This window comes from Eutrigla gurnardus (genome assembly GCF_963514095.1).
Source record: "Eutrigla gurnardus genome assembly, chromosome: 1".
In the NCBI taxonomy this organism is placed as follows: domain Eukaryota; kingdom Metazoa; phylum Chordata; class Actinopteri; order Perciformes; family Triglidae; genus Eutrigla; species Eutrigla gurnardus.
This window is the reverse complement of record NC_139915.1, coordinates 2,921,570-2,943,805: the sequence shown is the minus strand read 5'-3', so window position 1 is coordinate 2,943,805 and position 22,236 is coordinate 2,921,570. Positions and strand designations below refer to the sequence as shown.

At 41.8% G+C, this 22,236-nt stretch overlaps 1 protein-coding gene across 1 annotated transcript in view; it reads left to right on the top strand.

The window, feature by feature from the left end:
* kiaa1549lb (KIAA1549-like b) overlaps positions 1-7,850 on the top strand; it is a 50,041-nt gene extending 42,191 nt beyond the window's left edge. The window contains exons 18-22 of the mRNA XM_084014216.1: positions 20-394; positions 475-569; positions 882-1,030; positions 3,857-4,008; positions 5,001-7,850. Of these exons, the coding sequence (XP_083870342.1) occupies positions 20-394; positions 475-569; positions 882-1,030; positions 3,857-4,008; positions 5,001-5,264 (1,035 nt within the window). The 3' untranslated portion in view covers positions 5,265-7,850. The remainder of the gene's footprint in view (positions 1-19; positions 395-474; positions 570-881; positions 1,031-3,856; positions 4,009-5,000) is intronic.
* Positions 7,851-22,236: the final 14,386 nt, after the last annotated feature.

Sequence of the window (22,236 nt, the reverse complement as noted above, 5' to 3'; positions counted from 1 at the left end):
GTGTGGTTATGTGTTGTAGACTGAGCCCGAGTTGATTGAGGAGACGAATGTCGACCGTCTAATGGGGCCGCGGGGATTCATGTATGGCCAGGGCTTGAAAGGCCACTCTGAGACGTCCACTCTGAGCTCCCAGCCGTCCATCGATGAAGTGCGACAACAGATGCACCTGCTGCTGGAGGAGGCGTTCAGCCTGGCATCAGGGGGGCAGTCCACATCCGGGAGGCACCCCCATCACCACCACCCTCCTCCGGACCACTACAGCCCCGCGCCGCCTCCTCTCCCCTACGCAGACGTGGTGACCAGTACCCCGGGGACGATGAGCTGTGGACGGGGAGGCCTGCAGTGGGTACCGTCCTATGGGGCAGAAATGTATCAATGCAACATGCCCAAACCGGTAAGCAGGATGAGATGATTGCCCCCCCGCTCGTTGTTCGATTTGATGGAACCTTAAATGCCTTTCACTGTCTGTTTAAGGCCTTTCGCTTCACCCAGCTTCCTGATATGGCCATGGGTTCTCCTCCCCCTTTACCGCCTCGCACCGGACCCCCTCCTGGGACCCCCTTAAGACGGTACGGCTCAGTAGGTCTCACACACAGATGTGGGCAGATGCAGACATACGCACTGTCTGTAGCATCCCAAAGCCCTTCACATATTCCACATTTATTCACATTCAAATGTATGTTCAGGGACCAGATATTCACCAGGTAGTGGGCTCCGGCTAGGCTGGTTTAAAGCCTTGTTTAAATTTGAATATTGAACTAGTGCATTGAGAAATGACAAGAATGTTAATAAGGTGCTCACTTTTCCACATGGAGTATGTCTGCCATCTAGTGGTACTGACCAACTATTCTGCATTTATGTCCAATCTCCGTCCAACTTAGTTCCACTTCTGACTCGGGGCCTAAGGGAAGGAGCTCAGACACATCTGTCACTGAAATGCAGAGTCAACACGACAACAACCCATATGGGCCAACAACGAGAGCAGCACTTCCATCTATCGCTGCAGTGCAGCCTGTGTCCAACTACTCAGGTAAGGAAACCAGAAGATGTAGTAATAATACGCTTGATTTGTATCGCAACTTTCATACAAGAAATGCAGCACAACGGGTTTTACAGTAAAGGAAAAAAGACATGGAATGTACATGAAAACAGGGATGGAGTGCCATAATTAAAGTAGAATAATCCAATTATAACATCCATCCATCGTCTACCGCTTATCCTCAGGGTCGCGGGGGGCTGACATGTAGAGACAGACAGGTAACCAGTCTATCACAGGGCTGACATGTAGAGACAGACAGGTAACCAGTCTATCACAGGGCTGACATGTAGAGACAGACAGGTAACCAGTCTATCACAGGGAGACATGTAGAGACAGACAGGTAACCAGTCTATCACAGGGAGACATGTAGAGACAGACAGGTAACCAGTCTATCACAGGGAGACATGTAGAGACAGACAGGTAACCAGTCTATCACAGGGCTGACATGTAGAGACAGACAGGTAACCAGTCTATCACAGGGCTGACATGTAGAGACAGACAGGTAACCAGTCTATCACAGGGAGACATGTAGAGACAGACAGGTAACCAGTCTATCACAGGGAGACATGTAGAGACAGACAGGTAACCAGTCTATCACAGGGAGACATGTAGAGACAGACAGGTAACCAGTCTATCACAGGGCTGACATGTAGAGACAGACAGGTAACCAGTCTATCACAGGGAGACATGTAGAGACAGACAGGTAACCAGTCTATCACAGGGAGACATGTAGAGACAGACAGGTAACCAGTCTATCACAGGGAGACATGTAGAGACAGACAGGTAACCAGTCTATCACAGGGCTGACATGTAGAGACAGACAGGTAACCAGTCTATCACAGGGAGACATGTAGAGACAGACAGGTAACCAGTCTATCACAGGGAGACATGTAGAGACAGACAGGTAACCAGTCTATCACAGGGCTGACATGTAGAGACAGACAGGTAACCAGTCTATCACAGGGAGACATGTAGAGACAGACAGGTAACCAGTCTATCACAGGGAGACATGTAGAGACAGACAGGTAACCAGTCTATCACAGGGAGACATGTAGAGACAGACAGGTAACCAGTCTATCACAGGGAGACATGTAGAGACAGACAGGTAACCAGTCTATCACAGGGCTGACACGTAGAGACAGACAGGTAACCAGTCTATCACAGGGAGACATGTAGAGACAGACAGGTAACCAGTCTATCACAGGGAGACATGTAGAGACAGACGGGTAACCAGTCTATCACAGGGCTGACATGTAGAGACAGACAGGTAACCAGTCTATCCCAGGGCTGACATGTAGAGACAGCCAGGTAACCAGTCTATCACAGGGAGACATGTAGAGACAGACAGGTAACCAGTCTATCACAGGGAGACATGTAGAGACAGCCAGGTAACCAGTCTATCACAGGGAGACATGTAGAGACAGACAGGTAACCAGTCTATCACAGGGCTGACATGTAGAGACAGACATGTAACCAGTCTATCACAGGGCTGACATGTAGAGACAGACAGGTAACCAGTCTATCACAGGGAGACATGTAGAGACAGACAGGTAACCAGTCTATCACAGGGCTGACATGTAGAGACAGACAGGTAACCAGTCTCTCACAGGGCTGACATGTAGAGACAGACAGGTAACCAGTCTCTCACAGGGCTGACATGTAGAGACAGACAGGTAACCAGTCTATCACAGGGAGACATGTAGAGACAGACAGGTAACCAGTCTATCACAGGGAGACGTGTAGAGACAGACAGGTAACCAGTCTATCACAGGGAGACATGTAGAGACAGACAGGTAACCAGTCTATCACAGGGAGACATGTAGAGACAGACAGGTAACCAGTCTATCACAGGGCTGACATGTAGAGACAGACAGGTAACCAGTCTCTCACAGGGCTGACATGTAGAGACAGACAGGTAACCAGTCTCTCACAGGGCTGACATGTAGAGACAGACAGGTAACCAGTCTATCACAGGGAGACATGTAGAGACAGACAGGTAACCAGTCTATCACAGGGAGACGTGTAGAGACAGACAGGTAACCAGTCTATCACAGGGAGACATGTAGAGACAGACAGGTAACCAGTCTATCACAGGGAGACGTGTAGAGACAGACAGGTAACCAGTCTATCACAGGGAGACGTGTAGAGACAGACAGGTAACCAGTCTATCACAGGGAGACGTGTAGAGACAGACAGGTAACCAGTCTATCACAGGGAGACATGTAGAGACAGACAGGTAACCAGTCTCTCACAGGGCTGACATTTAGAGACAGACAGGTAACCAGTCTATCACAGGGAGACATGTAGAGACAGACAGCTAAACAGTCTATCACAGGGAGACATGTAGAGACAGACAGGTAACCAGTCTATCACAGGGCTGACATGTAGAGACAGACAGGTAACCAGTCTATCACAGGGAGACATGTAGAGACAGACAGGTAACCAGTCTATCACAGGGAGACATGTAGAGACAGACAGGTAACCAGTCTATCACAGGGCCTCCGTTCTCTTCTACTATTATTTATTTCTTTTCTTTTCTACATCAGTGGTGGAAAATCACATTTTTAAGACGAAATTTCAGAAAGAATTTAGCCTGGAGTGCACTTTGGACCAACCGGTGCTCAGGTCTCTGAGGCTAAATGAGCTCAGAACCTACTTTTCCTGATGGACAAAGACTCACCACCAGTCTTGACTTTCTTTTTTTTTTTAAGAAACCCATAATGTCTTTGCTTCCATACCAACATACATTTTTCAAGAAAAGTAACACACCCGCTGGAATACATTAATCTGTGGATGTCGAACGTCTCTCCTCCGTAGGAAACCCAATAACAGCCGTCTACGCCATCCCAGCAAGCAGGCCCGGCAACTCAGAATACTTTGGGTCCACACCAACCACCTCCTACCACAGTCCCTCCTGGATGTCCTATCCACCCGAACCCGAGGATGTGCCGCCGCAGTGGGCAGACTCTGTAAGGAAGCCTCTTCTGCTGGTTTAGGAAGCAACCTTATCAAAAATAAATAATCTATAGAGCAGTTCGCAGTGGTAGAGTAACATGATCACATGTCTTGATTAAACTAGTCACAGTTTACAAGCATGTGTCCTTATAATAAACCTCAAACATAAAATCAACAATTCCAAATCAATATTGGGAAATAGTAGAAGTAACGCTATATCCAGAGCATGAACAGGTCGGAGTGTTCTTGACAGAAAATATGTACTTTGTTTCCCTCTCGTTGTGTTATGTTTAGACTCCATAAGTAGGTATTGTTATTTTAGACTACACAACGCCTTGATAGAGCACAGAAGCCCCAGAAAATGTAATTATATACCTTTTAATTGAATAATTAAATACAGATTAAAACGATTTAAATTGTTGTAAGGTGTTATTGAAATACCCCAACCTCCCCTCGCGGTTGTCAGGATATTTATAATTTATTATATTACCACAGCATTGAGTCACATCATGCTGCCAGAAAGTGAGCTACAGCTCTGCAGCCAGAGCTAAAAATAAATAGATAATCAGTTGGGAAATATATATCCGTCGTGTGAAGGTGAGATTGCCTCTCTGTATTAAAACATTGTCTTTTGCACTGTAACATAGTTATAATATAAGTATGTTTGTGCTCATGTTCCTATCTCCACCTGAACAGGACTCATTAAATAATCCTCCTACCTTCTCTGTTTTTCATTAAGATAAGACTGTTTCCATTCGTCCTGTCAGATCTGTTGTAACCCATGTGACCCCCCTGCACACGAGTCTGCTTGTTTGTATGGAATGTTCTGTATATGTTGTATATTTTCCCTTATCACCCATTTCAATCTTTCTAAAATAGTGATGTAAGAGAAAATAAAAATAAAACACGTTTCATGAACTGTATCCTTCTAATGATCTAATTGGCAGCCATCACTTGTAACATGAAGTTGCTGTATTAGTGATTTCATGTCTTCCCTGTTTTCCAGGTCCCCCTGCCTGGGTATGTCGAGGCTTTTCCTCATCCTCGCTACCCCCAGGGGAGCCCCACCAGGCTGTCCCTGCAGTACACCCAGGCACTGGAACAGCCGCCCACTGCCCCTAGCACAGCATCCCAGCAAAGCCTGCCCCAGGTGGTGAAGAACATGGACAGCATGCCCCTGAGCAGCCTCTCCACCTCTGCACTCGTGCAGGCCATCCGGCAGGAGGTGGCCAAGCTGGCGAAGAAACAGAATGACGTGTTTGAGTTCTAGTTTGAAATTCTCTCCCTTTGTATGCGGGAGATGGTTAACGGTGCGTCGGTCTTCAACAGAGGTACACAAAGGTGGTGCTCCTTCAGACTGATTTTTGATGTTTGTACTGCAAAAATGGACTTTATCCACTGATTGATTTCTCTTCACACACCCATGACGTACTATAAGCTCCTGTTTTATTTTCAGAAAACAATTCCACCCTCTATTGATGTCCCAAATAGCTACACACATCTCTTCTTTGTAGATATGATACACTACATATGGAAGATATCATTTCCCCCCAGGGTTAGACTTTTTTTTGTGAATGGGAATCAACTTAGAGAGAAAAAGTAGCTTTATTTTCTGAACTGAAAAGGATCAAATGCTTCCTGTCATGATGGTCTAAGTATAAACCACAGTGTATATGAGCATGTACAGTGTTAGGACATCTTGTATCTTATCTCCAGACGAGCTACATCAATGCATTCATGCAAGGATCCATACCACACCAATGCTTCAGTTCATTTTCATATTTCATGCCAACACCATAACTGTTAGTTCCTGTTAATTAACAAATGGACCAGTTCAGTATACATGCATCTGCCTTTTTAGTTGAACATGAACATGAAATCTTAAGTTGCATCGATGATCATGTAACATAGATGGACATGTTTGCCTTTATGTATCTGAATTAGAGTAAAGCATTTATCTGTTATCTATTTGTTTGGGTATGCACAAGGCACAATGACTTGATTGACATTGAGTGAATACTTAAAAACATTGACTTAACTATACGTTTCTCCTTTGTCGAAGAAAATGATTAAAAAAAAAACACTCTGGCTTTCAAAAACTCAAATGAACCAGTTAAGTTAATTCATATTTGCATAGACTATCAGTTGTATAACTAACCGTGGCTTTAAGATGCACAGGTGAGTCAATGCACATACAACCCCGACACATTTGTCACAAAACAGTTCTCTTTGCTCTTGTAAAGTTTCACATTGTGAGAATTGTTTACTGGCCTTAAGACATATTAATGGTCTCTATGGGTGCATTTCATGAATAAGATACAACGTTCATGTTAACTATTGACCTAATGAGAGGTCCTACATCACTACTCCTGTTCTAAGAAGTTTTAAGTGCACAAATCATTGTGTAACGTTGTGAATGTCTGCCTGAGCGTTGACTCAGATTGAGTGTAGAGTGCAGCACTTGTCATTTTCCCAAGAACTGTTCAAGAAGCACCGTGTTCAGTGTGAACGTATCAGTAGGGAGCGCCGATGCGTCCCGGAATCATTCCATTGGTGAGGTGCAAAGTGCACATACGCTGAGGTAGGCATTTACCATAAAGCTCCTTTAATTATCGCATTTTTCTCTTTTTTTTTGTAGTTAGTTAGTCATCAATCTCAATCATGTTTTAAATCAGCCAGCATGACAACGCAAACAAGCTTCCACCTACCAGAACACAGAAGGGGTTCAAATCAGACCAAACAAAAGACAACATTAATAAAGTAAAGTACAAGACTACCGTTCTTTGGTGTGCTAATAGTACATGTTAGCCTTTTGTTTGCTACTGGAATAAAGGAGACTCCAGCAGAATCTCTACTTAGTAGACGATCGGGACATTCATGGATCCAATTCATCTTTTTAAGGGATCCTTCAATTAATATCTGGAAGCTGCATTTATTTGATCTTATTCACTCAATTGGCCATCTTAATCAGATTTGTCACCTGATTATATTTCGTCTGTTTTTAAAAAAAAATCAGACTAAAGCCACCATACCAGGGCAATGCACAAAACAAAACTCTCAATAAAACTCCCCTGAAGCAAAAGTCATTAAATCATTGCACACATGAAAGATTTTCCCAGAAAAAGTCTCGTACTCATATTTCACTGTGGCATAAAAAAAAAAACCTTTGATTGGTCATGATGAATTCTTAATGTGGAGTTGCTGACTTGGATGGAAGTGGGACTGACTGCAGATGAGTGCTTGTGGGCCAAAAGCAGGGGTGCTGCTCTATGTTTGCATAAACATTCGGACGCTGTATCGCCTACTTTTGCTATATTATTGCAAATCACATGGAATGCTTTGCTGATTATTATAATCAATTCAAAGAAAGACTACTTTTAGTGACGATGCCTTTAAGTCATCATTTTTCTTTTGTATAACATAATTTCTATTACAGCAGGCCCTGATGAATTTAGCCTTTTTGCATTATGATTTTTGAACAAACCCTCCCCCCCTCTTCCGAGAAATGTTCTTTAAATGCTCATGCCTGTTGGTGTCTAAGTAGGTATAACGAATACTGTATGTCTTAAACTCAACAAGAACTTTGTTGTTGCTTGTTTTCCCTATATTCCTTTTACCCATTATTCAGAGGAGCACTTCATGTCTTAAGAGCTGTAATAAATACAGTAAAACCATTTTTTTTGTGTATACCAGAAGTGAACACCTTTCCACATTCTCATGCTGGATAACTGAGAAAACTTAGCGATATTAAATAAAAGGGTTTAAGTTGGTTTTCGGAAAATGATGAGTATTTATTCTATAAAATGAAACATAAAGTGAGCTAAGCCTATTAAAATTCGATGTCTTTTTGTCTTCCTGATTGACTTCTCATTTCCTTTTTTTTTTTTCGTCTGCATGACCTTGTTTTATTTGATGTTCCTCAGAGATTGATTTGACAGAGAGACAGATGGAGAATGAAAGAAATATTTGCCTAAAATAATAATAAAAAATATTTTATGAGAAGAATCAATCAACTCATGTTTTAAAAAACCTCTTGATTTATGCGTGCCATTTTTTTTCCTGAAGAGCATTTAAGCAACTATTAATAACAGTGTTGAAGCAACTACTGAGCTCCACTTCTTCACCAAGTGATACTTTATTATAATTTCAGAGCTAATTGGTAGAAGCGGTGCTTATTAACGCCACAGAGACTTCTAATGAACCTTTGTATTAAACAACACAACATTAGAAGCCCCCGACCCTGAATACAGGCTAAGTGGTACAGATGGATGGATGGAATATTAGAAACTGATGAAACGGGTCACGGCTGGGAAGACGATGAAAAACGGCGGGAAAACGCTGAGACAGGAAGTAAATAAAACAGGACACACAAGGAGTGAACTTTCACAATAAAACAGGAAAAACAAACAAAATAGAATAAAACACAATTACACATTTTGAGGACCATCTCAGCCATTTGGGATTTCTCGGGTAACTCAATGAATTTAATCCACACGTCACGTCGCTTTTTTTTTTAATATAAATTGATCCACCAGATGCGGACATGATGGAAGCGTCTAGAAGCGACATTTGAGTAGCCGTTAACGGATGTGATACGACCTCGAAAACAACGTTTGACCCTAAACAGCAAAGGTAAGACATCTTTTATGGTTATTGCTGTGTAAAGTGCTGTTTATCTGTTCTTCTTCGGCTGCTGGTTCAGCGGGTTTTGGACGTATTGCGGTTAAGGTAGCTGTTAGCTAGCTAGCACCGCTAAGCGTGTTAGCACGTGTGCTCATTCACTGCGTTGCTTGGTGTTGGAGTTGTGCTTCGTATTTGGTAAAGATTGTTTCCACGAGCTTTTAGCCAAACTTCGTCTAGTTGTGTGCTTTGCAGGATGAATAATATTATATAACATGTCTTCCATGTTGTGGCTGTCGTGTGTCAGTGCTCAGGTTCATGATCCACAACAAGACAAACTTTCCACGTATTTTGGTGTAATGAATATAGAGGAACTTGTTTGATTCTCGAATAAATTAGTTGGTGTTAATAATTACAAACAACAACAACACGGATCACTCAGTGCATTGTTCTTCCCTATAGCACATTCATATAAAGTGTAACAGCCTCATGGCTGGGCCACAAGGACTAGGACGAGGATAAAATGCACATTTCTGATCCTGGGTCCCATTTCACCAGCTTTCTAAGAACAAAGGCAACTCAACAGCTTTATAATACGTCAGTGTATGGCAAGCACAAGTCAGTATGCACTGTGTGTTTCCTGCATAGTGACTCATGACCACAAATAAAGCCAAATAAAGTCCTGTAGCTGTGATCAGGAACCTGGATGAGATCTGTCATTACATGAATGATGATGACCCTGCAGTGATTTCTGAAGGCCAGGTCATCATAACCAGGTCATCGTAACCCTTGAAAGCTTTATTGTAGGCAACTGGACTCACGTTTTTGAAGACGTTTCGCCTCTCAAGAAGCTTCAAACATCTTCAAAAACCTAAAGCGAGTCCAGTTGCCTACTATAAAGCCTTCAAGGCACCCTGATGTGATTGATATTACTGCAGCTGCTGACAGACACCACTTAAAAAAAAAAAAAACCTGTAGTGTAATCTTCCCAGACCTACACTAGGGAATACCCTTCAAAATGAGGCTGTTTATTGCCTATGAGGGCAAATTGATGGCTCTTTTTGAAGAATGCCTGAGCTGCTAAACTGTCAAACTTGCCAACGCATCTTTTGTAAGATAGAACTTCAGCAAATTTGAGAAATATCCAGGGATGTCACCTTGAAACATATTACATTTTAATGCCCAGATGCTTCAATTAGTGTGCTGTAAACTTTAATGAAAATAAATACCATTTAGATGATTTGATGAGGATAAATCACCTAAAAGCCAAGTCGTTATCAATACTTGAAACTAAAACTGACACTACATAGTTTTGTCACGTGATCAAATCAGAGAGAATAACAAGTATAATGGTGCTCACTGAGTTTACGTGACCTACGTGTGTTGCAAACGCCAGCAAATCTTTATTTGTGTCTTACAAAGATGTGTTACTCAGATGAGGACCTAACACTTGTTCTATTTTTAGCTCTTACTGCATCGGCAATGATACGTCGTGGTTTCTTTGTTTCCTTCTTTTGACAAATGTACTTATTGTAAGTCGCTTTGGACAAAAGCGTCTGCTAAATGACCTAAATGTAAATGTTACAAAAAGTGATGTAAATCTGCAGTTCAGCATTTTCCCACCAGGGCTCAGCCTAAAGCCATGCAAACAAATGTTCTCCTGAGTGAGAGGAGCATATTCAGACTGCATGAAATGTTACGTGGGGGTGGACAAAATAACAGGAACAGTCGATCTAGTTTAATTCTGTAGCCTTGCAATAAATGCCGCTTTTTTTAAAAACATAGGAGACTTAAGTGTATTGATATTCTGTGTCAAATGCATTATATCGGATGGTTTTCCAGCAATGGTACACAAAAATATCGCAACCTCCTGGTCACAAGGGTTAGACGGTCAAGATCATGGTTAGGGGTTAAGTCTGTGCAGTTATGTGACTGATGTGCTGACTATTATATTACATCAGTGGTAAGGTTTCTTGCTTATGGTGGCTATATATGTTGAGGTTTTGCTCAGGCTATACATTTAATTATTTTCTACTTCTAGTATTTAGAATTTTTTTTGTGATTAATCTTTCATTTAAAAAAAATGAATTATGAGAAAGTAACTCATGAGATTATTAATAAGCTACATGCTAAACTGGAGGGGTCAAGTAAACACTATACAAAGCAGCTAAAACCCGACACTGTCATCTCTAAATGCAAATGATAAAATCTGCGATTATATTCTATAGTTTACACTCCTGCTTGTGTAGACGCATATCTTTGTGCTCCATTTGTATCTGTCTCCTTATAAGCCCTCATTTGTAATTCAACGCTTTCACATTCTTGACTGGTGCTTGTTTGTGATAATGTCCTATCTCTCAGGTAGAGTGTAGATAGTTACAGCTGAACTTGGCAGCTGCAATACAATGAAATCTAATGCTGAAGGTCCATTATCTCCAATAAAGGCTACTTAAAGTAATTCTAGTACCGCCTGGTACTGAGCAGCACGGAGATTAGATAATTACTGCTATAGTCAGTGGAAGGTCGGGTCAAGGAAAACGCACTTGAAAGTCTCAGACTGTCTCTGACACTCCAAGAGATGTTTCTGTACGCTGATGCTACTTTCACATCACTCTCAACCTGGATTCAGACCGAGGTGTTGCTTGGAAGCTTCGGTAAGTACGATTTGGGAAATTAAGTGTAACCACAGATTCACTGGTTAGAAGGTCTTGGTGAGACAAATAATATCAACTGCTGCTCTCTCCTCTCATATTTCTTGTACTGGCTTTTTGAAGACACTAGGGGCTGTCCAAGATACTTAACATACAGATGTAACATCACCTCAGTACCACCGTACTGCTCAAGAAAAGCAGTCAGCTGGAGGCTTGTTTCATCAGTGTACACTCATACAATGGTGTCAGTTATATAGTCAAGGCATAGGAGGCTTGGCTTGAGATGTTCTGCATGAATAAAACCTACCTACCTTACTCAAGTTGGTCATTAGTTTGAATGCTTCATAAATTGCTTTGACATCTGGCTACAATAGTTTTTCTTTTTTTTTTTATCTCCAGTATGAAAGATTTTTAACCAGTTTTCACCCACACATTTTTTGTCTACAAAACCGTCTCTCTAGCATGTAATTTTTTAAGGCATTCAGGAATAAATGGGTGCTACTAATGACGGGATTACCTCACAGGGTGTTGGCTGTATTATTGTTAGAGGACAGGACAGCGTACACAATTCAACACCTCATTTCACTCAGCAAATGTTCTTTTGAAACCACTCTTTACTGAGGCGTGAAGTATTAAGGTTGGTCATTGTTGCAGATTGTTCAGGGTTTCTCAGAATAGTTTCTCAGAATAGTTTTATGTATTTGAAAAGTCAAAACTATCTGCACGACTAGATACCACGGCTGATGTGTGAAGTGGTGGAGTGGTTAGTATACTGTCCCCTCAGAGCGTGACATTTCAGGGTTGGGGTCTGGCTGGGCCTGTGTGGAGTTTGCATGTTCCCTGTGCCCGTGATGCTCCTTCCAACAGTCTAATACAGAGGTCTCCATTGTTTTCAGCCCAAGGACCCCCAAGGCTGATAGAGACCTGGTGGAGGGACCCCCTATTACATATAATACTGTGTTCCTTATTAAACTGGGCCAATAATAATGTGTAGTGCAGCCTATAGATCCATGTATAACAGTACTTTGTAATGATGTATGTATACAATGCCAAGCCATTAAAATAATTATAATAAGATCCATATTTTAATTCTATTTTGGCATTTCTACAATTTGTCAACATAATATTAAACAAACAGGAAGATTTATATTTGCTTAATATAGGTTGTATTCATGTTAAGGTGCATTTTTGGACATATTTACATTTTTGGAAGAAAAACAAGTTCGGGATCTAATTATTTTAGGGACCCCTGCAGTAACTCTGCAGACCCCCTAGGGATCCCAGACCCCCTGTTGAAGACCGCTGGTTGAATAGACTGGCTCTGTGACCCTGTCTAACGACATGCAGATTTGTTTAATTGGTGACTAAATTGGCGGTAGTTGTGAGTGTGAATGGTTGTCTGCCCCGTGACTGGCGACCTGTCCAGGGTCAGGGTGTGCGCTCATGTGTGCCAGCTGTTACGCTCCATGAGAATACTGAAATATTTTCAAGTGGAAACTAAAGCAAGAGCAGACATACGTGTGTTGTTGCAATTTATGCGTAAAGGCTGAATATGGGAGAAAAGATGGATCCCTTGAGTGATAAGGAAGCCTGGCATTGTTACTGTGTGGCTTTGGCATCATAGAGGAGGATACTCCACGGCAAAACTAAGCTTGAAGCACACTCACAGAGCCGAGGAGCTGATGCATATCCCAAATCTCAAGAATGCATTACATGTAGCTGTGAAGCTGTCAAGCTAGTTGATATCGGGAGGCGAGTCCAGAGTAGAGACAAAAGGCGTTTTTAAACAAAAAAACCTCAGTATGCTGCAATCGCACCGTTTAAACTCAGATTAAGTTTGTGCATGCTGCAACGGTGTCTCCCTTTACACAAGTCCTGGCATTGCGGAACCAGAGAGGGCATGCCTTTCAACACATTGGCAAAAGTGTGACTTATTAAATACGCTTCATACGATTACCCTTAGCACACCAAAACAACAATGCAAGGTGAACTGAGATTTGCATTTCTTTTGGTAGTTGTGAACATTTACTCTTCAAGTGCAAATGAAGTTGCTGTGCACCATAATGTGAAACTTCTCCTTCTGAGCTTTTTAAATCCCCCGGTGGCGGGTCGCGGACATAACACGTCATCAAAACGGCATCTTCTGTTTCGTCTTCCCGGCTCTCCTCATTCACACTGAGGTCGCTTCGCCTCGTTTCGAGACGGTGTTAAAGGGGCTCAAAACCTAAACGTACTACATACAAGCATAAAAGAAACTGCTGCACAAATGGCTGTGGAGCGGGTCCTACAATCGGAGGATCGGCGGTCCGATTGCAGGCCCCTCCAGTCCATATGCTGTAGTGACCTTGTGCAAGATACTGACCGTCAAATTGCCCCCAAAGGCTGTGCCATCGGTGCGTGACTGTGCGTGTGAATGTCTTGCTACCACTTTGAACAAGACGAAAACGATTGAACTTAACCAGTATTGCTTCAGTCTGCCTTTGTTCTGTCAAATAGCCGATGATGCAAAGCCACCGATTTATAATTCTTCCTGAATGCAAACTCTAACAGCAGTTAAGCCCATCCCCCCCTGCTATCTGTGTGATGACTGCATCAAGTGTCTGATTTGGTCCAGTGGACGGCAAGAGCGCTGTCGTGTCTGGCTCGGAAGTGTAATAAAGCCCCTGCTGCTGAAGCTGTCATGTAATGGTCCTTTAATTCAGATCCCTGGTCTATACTCTTCTCCATTATATACTTTCTCTTCCTCCTTTTTAAGGTGTGTGTGTCATACACCAGCAAGGATTACATTTAGAATTAGATTGCAAGCTTTTTGGCGAATAGTAGGCTGAGTTTCGTCTTTGTAGCCTGGCCATTAAATTACTACTCCTCGGTTTTAATTGAAAGCATCTTTGCCTGCGTGGGATATGCAGAGCTTTGGCTAGAGCAGGAGCAGCTGGTAAGGCTTAGCTCTCTTATTTGGATTAATATCCCCAACACCTGTCTTTGGGGAAATGCATGGCTGTTACTGTAAGCAGCCTTCTTTCTTCCTCAGACCCTTTCTGCTGATTTCTTACTTTCTTGACCCCTTCTGCCAGCTCTCTTTCCCTCTCTCCATTGTCCCTCCTGTACTTCCCCTCTGAAGATGAATTACTCAGTGATACCGTATGTTAAGGATTGCTGTGAGTTTCCATACCTAACTGTTTGAAAGTGCCGTAGTCAGCAGGATTTGACTACTTGGTCCTCACTTTCTATGCACTCCCTCCTCTCTTTTTTTCAATTCTCCTTCAAGACCCCTCCTCGTGTCCTTTTACCCATCTCACTCGCCTGCCTGCTTTCAGTGTAATATTCCCTGCTGGCACTCTCATGATGTGGGGTAAAAAGTAATTCTAGACCAACACTCCAGTTTGACTATTTAATATCGCCCCACAGACATTTTGGCCAAGACGCCCTTCATCTGTCACGATGTGGCCATTTTTTGTTTCATCATTGCTGTTTCTGTTGTACCTCAACATATCTTACATTGTTTAAATGTAAGATTTAAAATGATTTTCAACCATCTCTACATATTTAATGATCAACTTGTTACAAGAGGGTCTGCTGCTTTATGACCTCAAATTTACTGCAAGGGTGCTTTCAGAACTAACCCTTGACGTTCAGTTCACACAGTTCAGAACCGGGATGGAAATCAGCTTTTTAGCTAAATCTCCTTATAATGCATGATATTTCAAGTGTTTAAATGTGTTGTTGTGTTTATTATACGTGGTCCCCGTTAAATATATGTAAATAAATAAACTTTAGCTTGTTTAGGCTCAACATGCAACATGCACGTTTTCCTTGATGAATAAGAAAATGAAAATGAGTAATTACATATGTGTTGTGTTTTTTCCCCCTGTTTTTTTGCTCTTTTCATTTTGACAGTTTCTCCATTTAAAAGTGAAAGCAAGTGAAACGGTAGTGGCCACACACTTTTTATCCTTCCATAATATTATGGTGGTTCATTATCCATAACATGGGTTAAGTTCCTGTAGTTAATCTCCTTTTTTTTCAAATTTCTCTTGGTGAGTCCTTTGTGACACCAAAGTGCATAAATAAACACAGCCGGTTCAGTAAAGTGCTGCTATCTACTGTCAGTCACCTGGATATGGCTTCCCCCTGTGTGTTAAACGGCACCAAAACTGCCCATAATGAATGGATATATGACCTCAACCATATGAATTCATACTTTTTACCTTTTAACATCGCTTCATGAAACACAAAGCTATCTGACCTGCTCAATAAATGAATTATTGTTGCCTCATTCATGAAGCAGCTTCCTCTTCCTGATGTTTTGTGTTTTTTTTAATGAAAAATTAGTACTTTTTAGCTTTTTACAGGGATGCAGTGTGTTACCGGTTCAAAGTAGCAAACTGCGATTACGTCAAGTGTATGTTGCGGTTGTATTCTCTCCTACATAGGACACTTCGCTTGGCAGATTCCACTTCCCACGCTGTGGCTTTTCTTAGGGCTGCTGTCAAGAATAAGGAAGTGAAATGAGGGGAAGAAGGGAATGAAAGCCAGAGAGACTTATTGAATACATAAATCACTTCCAGGATAGAGGGTATGTTGTTTCATTGTTAATGGAGCTCTGCCACTGCTCTGTAAATCACCTTACACACGGCCAGACACAGTACTACTAGGAGGCATGACTTCTATATGATAGAAGACATTATTCTGCTGCTTTCTATTTAGTTTTCCACCTTTCTTCCCATCCCTCTTTTGCAGGGAATTTGGGTTCTTGCAAAACAAAAAGTATTTAGGTTACTGCTCTCACTCCTGCTGCCTCTGTCCTCTCCAGGTACACGGGCACTTACACAGCTTAGAGGTTGTATTAATCTATGATGTTGAACAAATATGGAAGCAAAGATGGGTCATTAATAATTTGAGCTTGTCAAATGATCTTTACAAATAATTGGACAACCTGATTATGTGTAATAATGTGTTTGTATCTGTAAAATATTTTGTGTAGCTTTGTATATATGTAATTAATCAGTATGTGATGCAGACTTCTACAAAATCAATTAACTTCCGGATACAATTTTCATGAAATTTGCTAAACGTGACAAATTAAACATAGTACTGGTTACTGATTCATATTAAATGATTGTACATGGGGCTGATCTTATCAGCTCTATGCCAAAACATAAACCTAACCAGTGGGGTATCTATGTTTCTATATTTATGTGTGTGTAATTATACACAAGGCGTTGTCACAGGTTGTGATGTATTAATTAGAAAAATAAATGCGTACATGCATGGGAAGTTAGCTAGTATGAATGCCGGTTTTTAGCATCGTAATAAAGTAGCAAATATGTGACTTTATAAACTCGCTTTTTCTACATTGGCCCTAATACGCCGTCGTAGTGTGCATGCCATGCCATGCCATGCCAAGGTATTTTTCATCTGCTGTGTGTAATCTGGGTACATTTTCTTGAAGTGACACCAATTCTTCAACCAGAGCATTGTCGGAACCTTTTTGCACCTTTTTCTTTAATTAACTCACCCGTGAGTTATTTCTCTATAGTCTCTGCAATAAGGATTTTGAAAGGAGTCAAATTCAATCAGAAGTGCGTAATTCCTGCCTGCTGCTTTTTAGTTTGATGTTGATCCTGACCCAGCCTGTGTGTTGTCTGTGAGGGGTGACTTTGGCTTTCTGCTCATAGGTTCCTGACTCCTCATGCTTCACAGGGCTTACTGCAGTGATTGCTAAAATCCCTCAGCCGGAAAAAACCTTCATTAGACGGAGAAGATAGTTAATGAACTCTGATCCCATTTCCACATCTGACATGGCGCCTTCACTCCCAGCTTTCACTACTTCGTACCTCTTTACCTTTTAGACATCACTCTCTATATTTCTTCTGCGGACCACAGCTGGATATGAGTTGACACCTATTGAAATGAGTTGTCTGGACCTTTCTCTGTTGGAAAAAAAGGAAAAGGTGACAGTTAATCTTGTTTTTTGGCTCCAAGGCATATGGCCATTAAGGATGTATGAATGAAGCCACAGCCTTCTGCAGAGAGTCATGATAGTGTTGTTTAACTTTCTTGAGTGAGATGTGAGCAGTGGAGAGAAAAAGCGGATTGTTCTGTCCCTCTGTGCCTTTCTAAGCAGTTCAGTTTGGTGTGTCTGCCCCACAGAGGTGGGCAGTTGCCAGAGGTAAAATGTTTGCTAATGTGTTAACAAATTAGTCATTTGTGACCTTTTGCATGAATAATTAATTCCCTTAAATTACTGAAATATATCCCTCACATTAATAATTTGTTCTTTTGAATGACTACATAATGGCCTCATGTTACTGACAAATTCACCTCAAATGAGTCTGAAGTTATTGTCGCAATAAACTGAAGTTTACAGGCATTTGCTGTGGGCAGCTCGTCTGCAGGTTCGCTGGACTGACACTTGCTGAAAAAAATGAATAATATATTTCTCAGTTGTAGTCTTTCCCATGCATCCCATGTCAGAGGCACAGCAGGCAGTCAGTGTATATTTTTGCGTATTTTTTTAAATATTTGATCTATATATTCAAGACTTAAAACAAATTGAATGCAAGTATAGGATGGATGATGGATGGATGGATAGAGTATATCTAGATCTCAACATGACACCGGTGACAGTGATGAGACTGGTACATGACCCACCCCTAAAATACATCAGTAATAATGTTGAGTGTTTCTAAAAACAAACAAAAAATATCCATGCTGTAGGCAGGGTGGGAATTTCACGATGGCCACGAAAAGAAAATCATTGTACGGCCACAGTGGCCTTTGTGCCACTGGCCCTGTCCAAGTTCCAGGTAAAAAAAGCGCCTGTGCAGCGTAGTGGGCTTAATTACAGCCACCCGAGTGAAGCTGAGCGAGCGGGCAGTGAAAGCATACAGCGGCATTTTTATTATAAAAGTACCGGCCTCTGCACATACTTCTAGTCAACACGAGCGGGCAGCAAATTTTGCAGAGAGCGGCATTTTTATTATAAAAGTACCGGTCACAGGCCACCAATTAACATTTGTGGTGGCAACCCGTGTTGGAAAACCTTTCTTTGGTCTTTTGAAAAAAAAATACATTTTCCATGATTCATGTAGTGAATGGAGTTGAACTTTTCTGCCCATCATAACTGTACAGGCCCTCACCCCCTCCCTGGAATGATGGCTTTGTCCTCCTGGGAATTTCATTTATTGAAAAAGTAGCGAGCTATGTACAATGAGGTATCTGCCGCTGCTACTCGTAATTAATATATTTTAACCACACTCTTTCGAAACACCTTTATTTCTTTTTTATACAAAACCACAAAAAAGAAAGCAATACTCAAGAATACCTGACATTTCAGAGCTGTCGGAATGTGAGTGTGATTAGTTGAGGTAGAGTACAGCTATCGACTCTTTTCACAGTTCTAGTTTTGTTTAGAGTAGGTATTACGTTTTAATGTTTGTGTTTTTTTTTGAAGAACAATCATCTGTGTTCTAGAGATAGTGAATCATGTGTGCACTGAATCATTTTGACACCATGAAGGTTGGGCTGCCCCCTAAAAGTCGATGAGTGGAATTGCCATAGGTTACCCTCTCTGTTGATTTGAAATTCTTTGTTTGTTTTGTTTGGGAGGCAAGATCTATAAAGAACTTTGTGGTTTTTTAATTGTAAATTTCATCATATACACATTGCATAGATATGAATGGCGTTGACACAGCAAAAAACGTAACACCCACAAAGCATGGTGACCGAGATGGGGTCCATGTTTCAAGAACGATTGGGTCATCAGTCCCGGTTGACAGTAATGGCGTGAGCAGGGGTTCCTAGAGGGGGAAGGGAGCACCACAGCCCTGGGAAGCGGCGAGGTCTGGGTGAGGGATGCCAGAGCTGAGAGCCACCTTCACCCTGGGCCTTTCCAAGCTGACATCGAGCCGGTTGCCAAAGTTGCCCGGCTTTGCAGATGATGTGGTTCTGTTGACTCCTTCAGGACATGACCTTCAGCATGCATTGGGGCGGTTTGCAGCCAAGTGTGAAGCAGTTGGGATGAGAAAATGGTGGATTGCACCCTCCGGATTGTGAGTGAGTCACTACCCCAAGCAAGGGAGTTCAAATATCTCGGCATGAGCTAGGGTGGCAGAAATGAGTTTCCTCCGTAGGGTAGCTGGCTCAGGCTTAGAGATGTTGTGAGGAGCTCAGACATCCGGAGGGAACTTGGAGGAGAGCTGCTGATCCTTCACTCCGACAGAGGCCACTTCGGGCATCTGATCAGGATGCCTCCGGAGTGCCACTCTTTAGAGGTTTCGCCAGCATGTCCAACTGGTAAGAGGCCCTGCGGTAGGCCTAGAACATGCTGGAGAAATTATATATCTCGTCTGGAAGAGCTGCAAAGCTTTGCTGGGGAGAGGGATGTCTGGCATGTCCCCCTAAGCCCGGTGCCCTCTCGACCCGGCATCTGATAAATGGAAGAAAATGAATGGATGGATGGATAGTACCATAATGTATGCTGGAGCTGCACTGAAAATGGTATAAATGTATTAAAGCCTGCATATTCCTGTCTCAGAATTCTGCAGTATTGAAAAAATAATAGCTAATATTATACCGATATTTGGCCTTTTCCTCAATTTGTCGTAGGGCAAAAAATGCCGGGTGATTATTAATGGCAACCACGAGAGTCTTTTTAAAGTTTTGATTGCCAATCTACTGCCTGTAGAGCCAGATGGGTTTGTAGCTCAATGCATGAATGAGTCTATTAGTCCTTTTAATCGAATTTCTTATGAGATATTCTTTACAGCAAGGCATCCTTCGAGAGAACACTCTGTGGTGTGACCTTCACAGCAGGACTACGGCTCGACCGCTATCTTTCTTTTTTTCACTGCTGATATCGCTTACAAGCGAACAAGGAGACAGATAACCAGTATTTGGAACTTTTGTGTAAACATTTAAATAGAATCAATAGAGCATTTATATACATTTTAATAGAATAATGGATACAATTGTTACAAAAACTTTCTTTGATCATGAAGTCCAGTGTTTATCTAGAACTCAGTTAAGTGTGCTACCCTGCAGACGGAATTCTCTAAGGACAAACGGAGTGACAGTTGACTCATGAATTGGTCCAACACAAGTTGGGCGTAACTCATGTGTGAAATGTATGTGCCACATCTCTTGCCTTCATCCAGGTGCAGTCTCACTTACTCTTCCTCTCCTCACAGTTCATCCAGTAACTACAACGAGAGGTGGCTGCCTAACAATTGCATTAAAAAATGATTCCAATATTCCTGAATATAGCAGCCAATAAATGGGCAGGTCGATAATCACTGGACTATAATCAGGACTGACAGGATAGTTTTAGATAAAAGAAGGCTGTATTTTGTTTCATTATGTCCAAGCAGTATTCAACAGTTAGCGATAGTGAAAAATATGAAATCAACATACTAAGTGAGAAAATATACAGTACGTTGTGGACTTGATGGGGAAAACAAGTACTTAGAACTCCCATATGTAAGTCTCCCCAGTTTTGTCCACGGGGTCTTTTAGTAAAGCAGACTAGTAGTGTCAATGTCTCCAGATTGCATTGCTCTAGTAATAAGCTTGCACTGGGATCAGTACCACACGTATAAATGTGTCTATTATACCATTTTATTTGTAATGTTAGTTTGCCATGTAAGAGATGGGCTCCCATTGAAGAGGCAATTCTATGCATGGCTGACTCCCCATCTCTTTCACGCACCCTTTCTGTCTAAACTGAACTAAAAGGGGAGATAGCTTTGATCCTCATGAACACATTATTTTCATCTTTCACAAACTCTTAAATTTCTTTTCATTTTCTTTTGTTTGAAAAAAAAATCTGCTGCATAACAGCTGGCGTGTGGTGTTCCTGTCTGAATAGTTCCATATATCTATCCTCTCTCAGCACGATAGCATTTCAGCTATCCCAGGTTTCAGAGAGGGAGTGATTCGTACAATAGGTCGAATTTTGCCATAGGAGCAATGATTTCGAATGTCGGCTTGGAAATTGCAGTTCTATCACACCTCCACCCTCGTTGGTGAACACTGACAAGCCCTTATCTTACACTCAAACAAACTGACGTTGCCGAATGGGAGGCTGGTAGATATGAGAGATTTGTTGTACACCATTGTATAAAAGGAATGGGAGGACGCCGCGTCCTTGTGGAGCTTCTAAGGACTGCATATTAAATGTCATTTCCCCTTAATCATACACTGCATCCTCTTTATGGGCTGTCACTTTCTGTCCCAGGACAATGGGCGGTTTTAAAGTCCCCTTCAGCCACTATGAGAAGCATATGCTCCTAAATAGTGAGACATTAGTACTTAAAGTTGAGACCATGACGCAGTTTTATTGATGCACTACAGTTCATGCCCACTTGTACCTTCTGTGTTTTAGACTAAAAGAGAAGTTAATTATATGAGGTAATGACACATCTCGGGAAGTTGCAAGTTGGCTTCTTGCAATTAAATGAACATAAAATGTTTGGATGGAACGTGGCATTTTAAGAGTAGCTCCTTTCAGGTAGCTCAGTGCCCGCTGCAAGCATAGCGAGTGTGTGGTGGAGTGAAAGAGAGTGATGGAGGATGTCGTCAGAGCAGACGTGCTGGCGATAGTAACGGAGAAGAAATAATAAAAGAATCTTAAATAAAACAATGTCGTCCAAGTAAATGTAGCGTTAAGGTTTTCAATTTCTATAATAACTGGGGCAAATATGGTTTGTGAATAAACACATTCACACGCATACATTCATGCCTTCATGTCTTTGATTTTATGTTGAATTCTGTTCCCCCAGCATTAAAAAAATAGCATCCCCCTCAGGGGTTGGGGATAAAGATTGATGCAGGGGCAACCACATATTGACAGGGAACCAGTATTTGACACACCAGCTTCGGCTCTGCAGTAAATTGCACACAGCGTGTCCGACATTATTGGCTCAAGTTAAATTATGAAGAAGAGTAATATTAGGTTATTGTTTGTTTTTT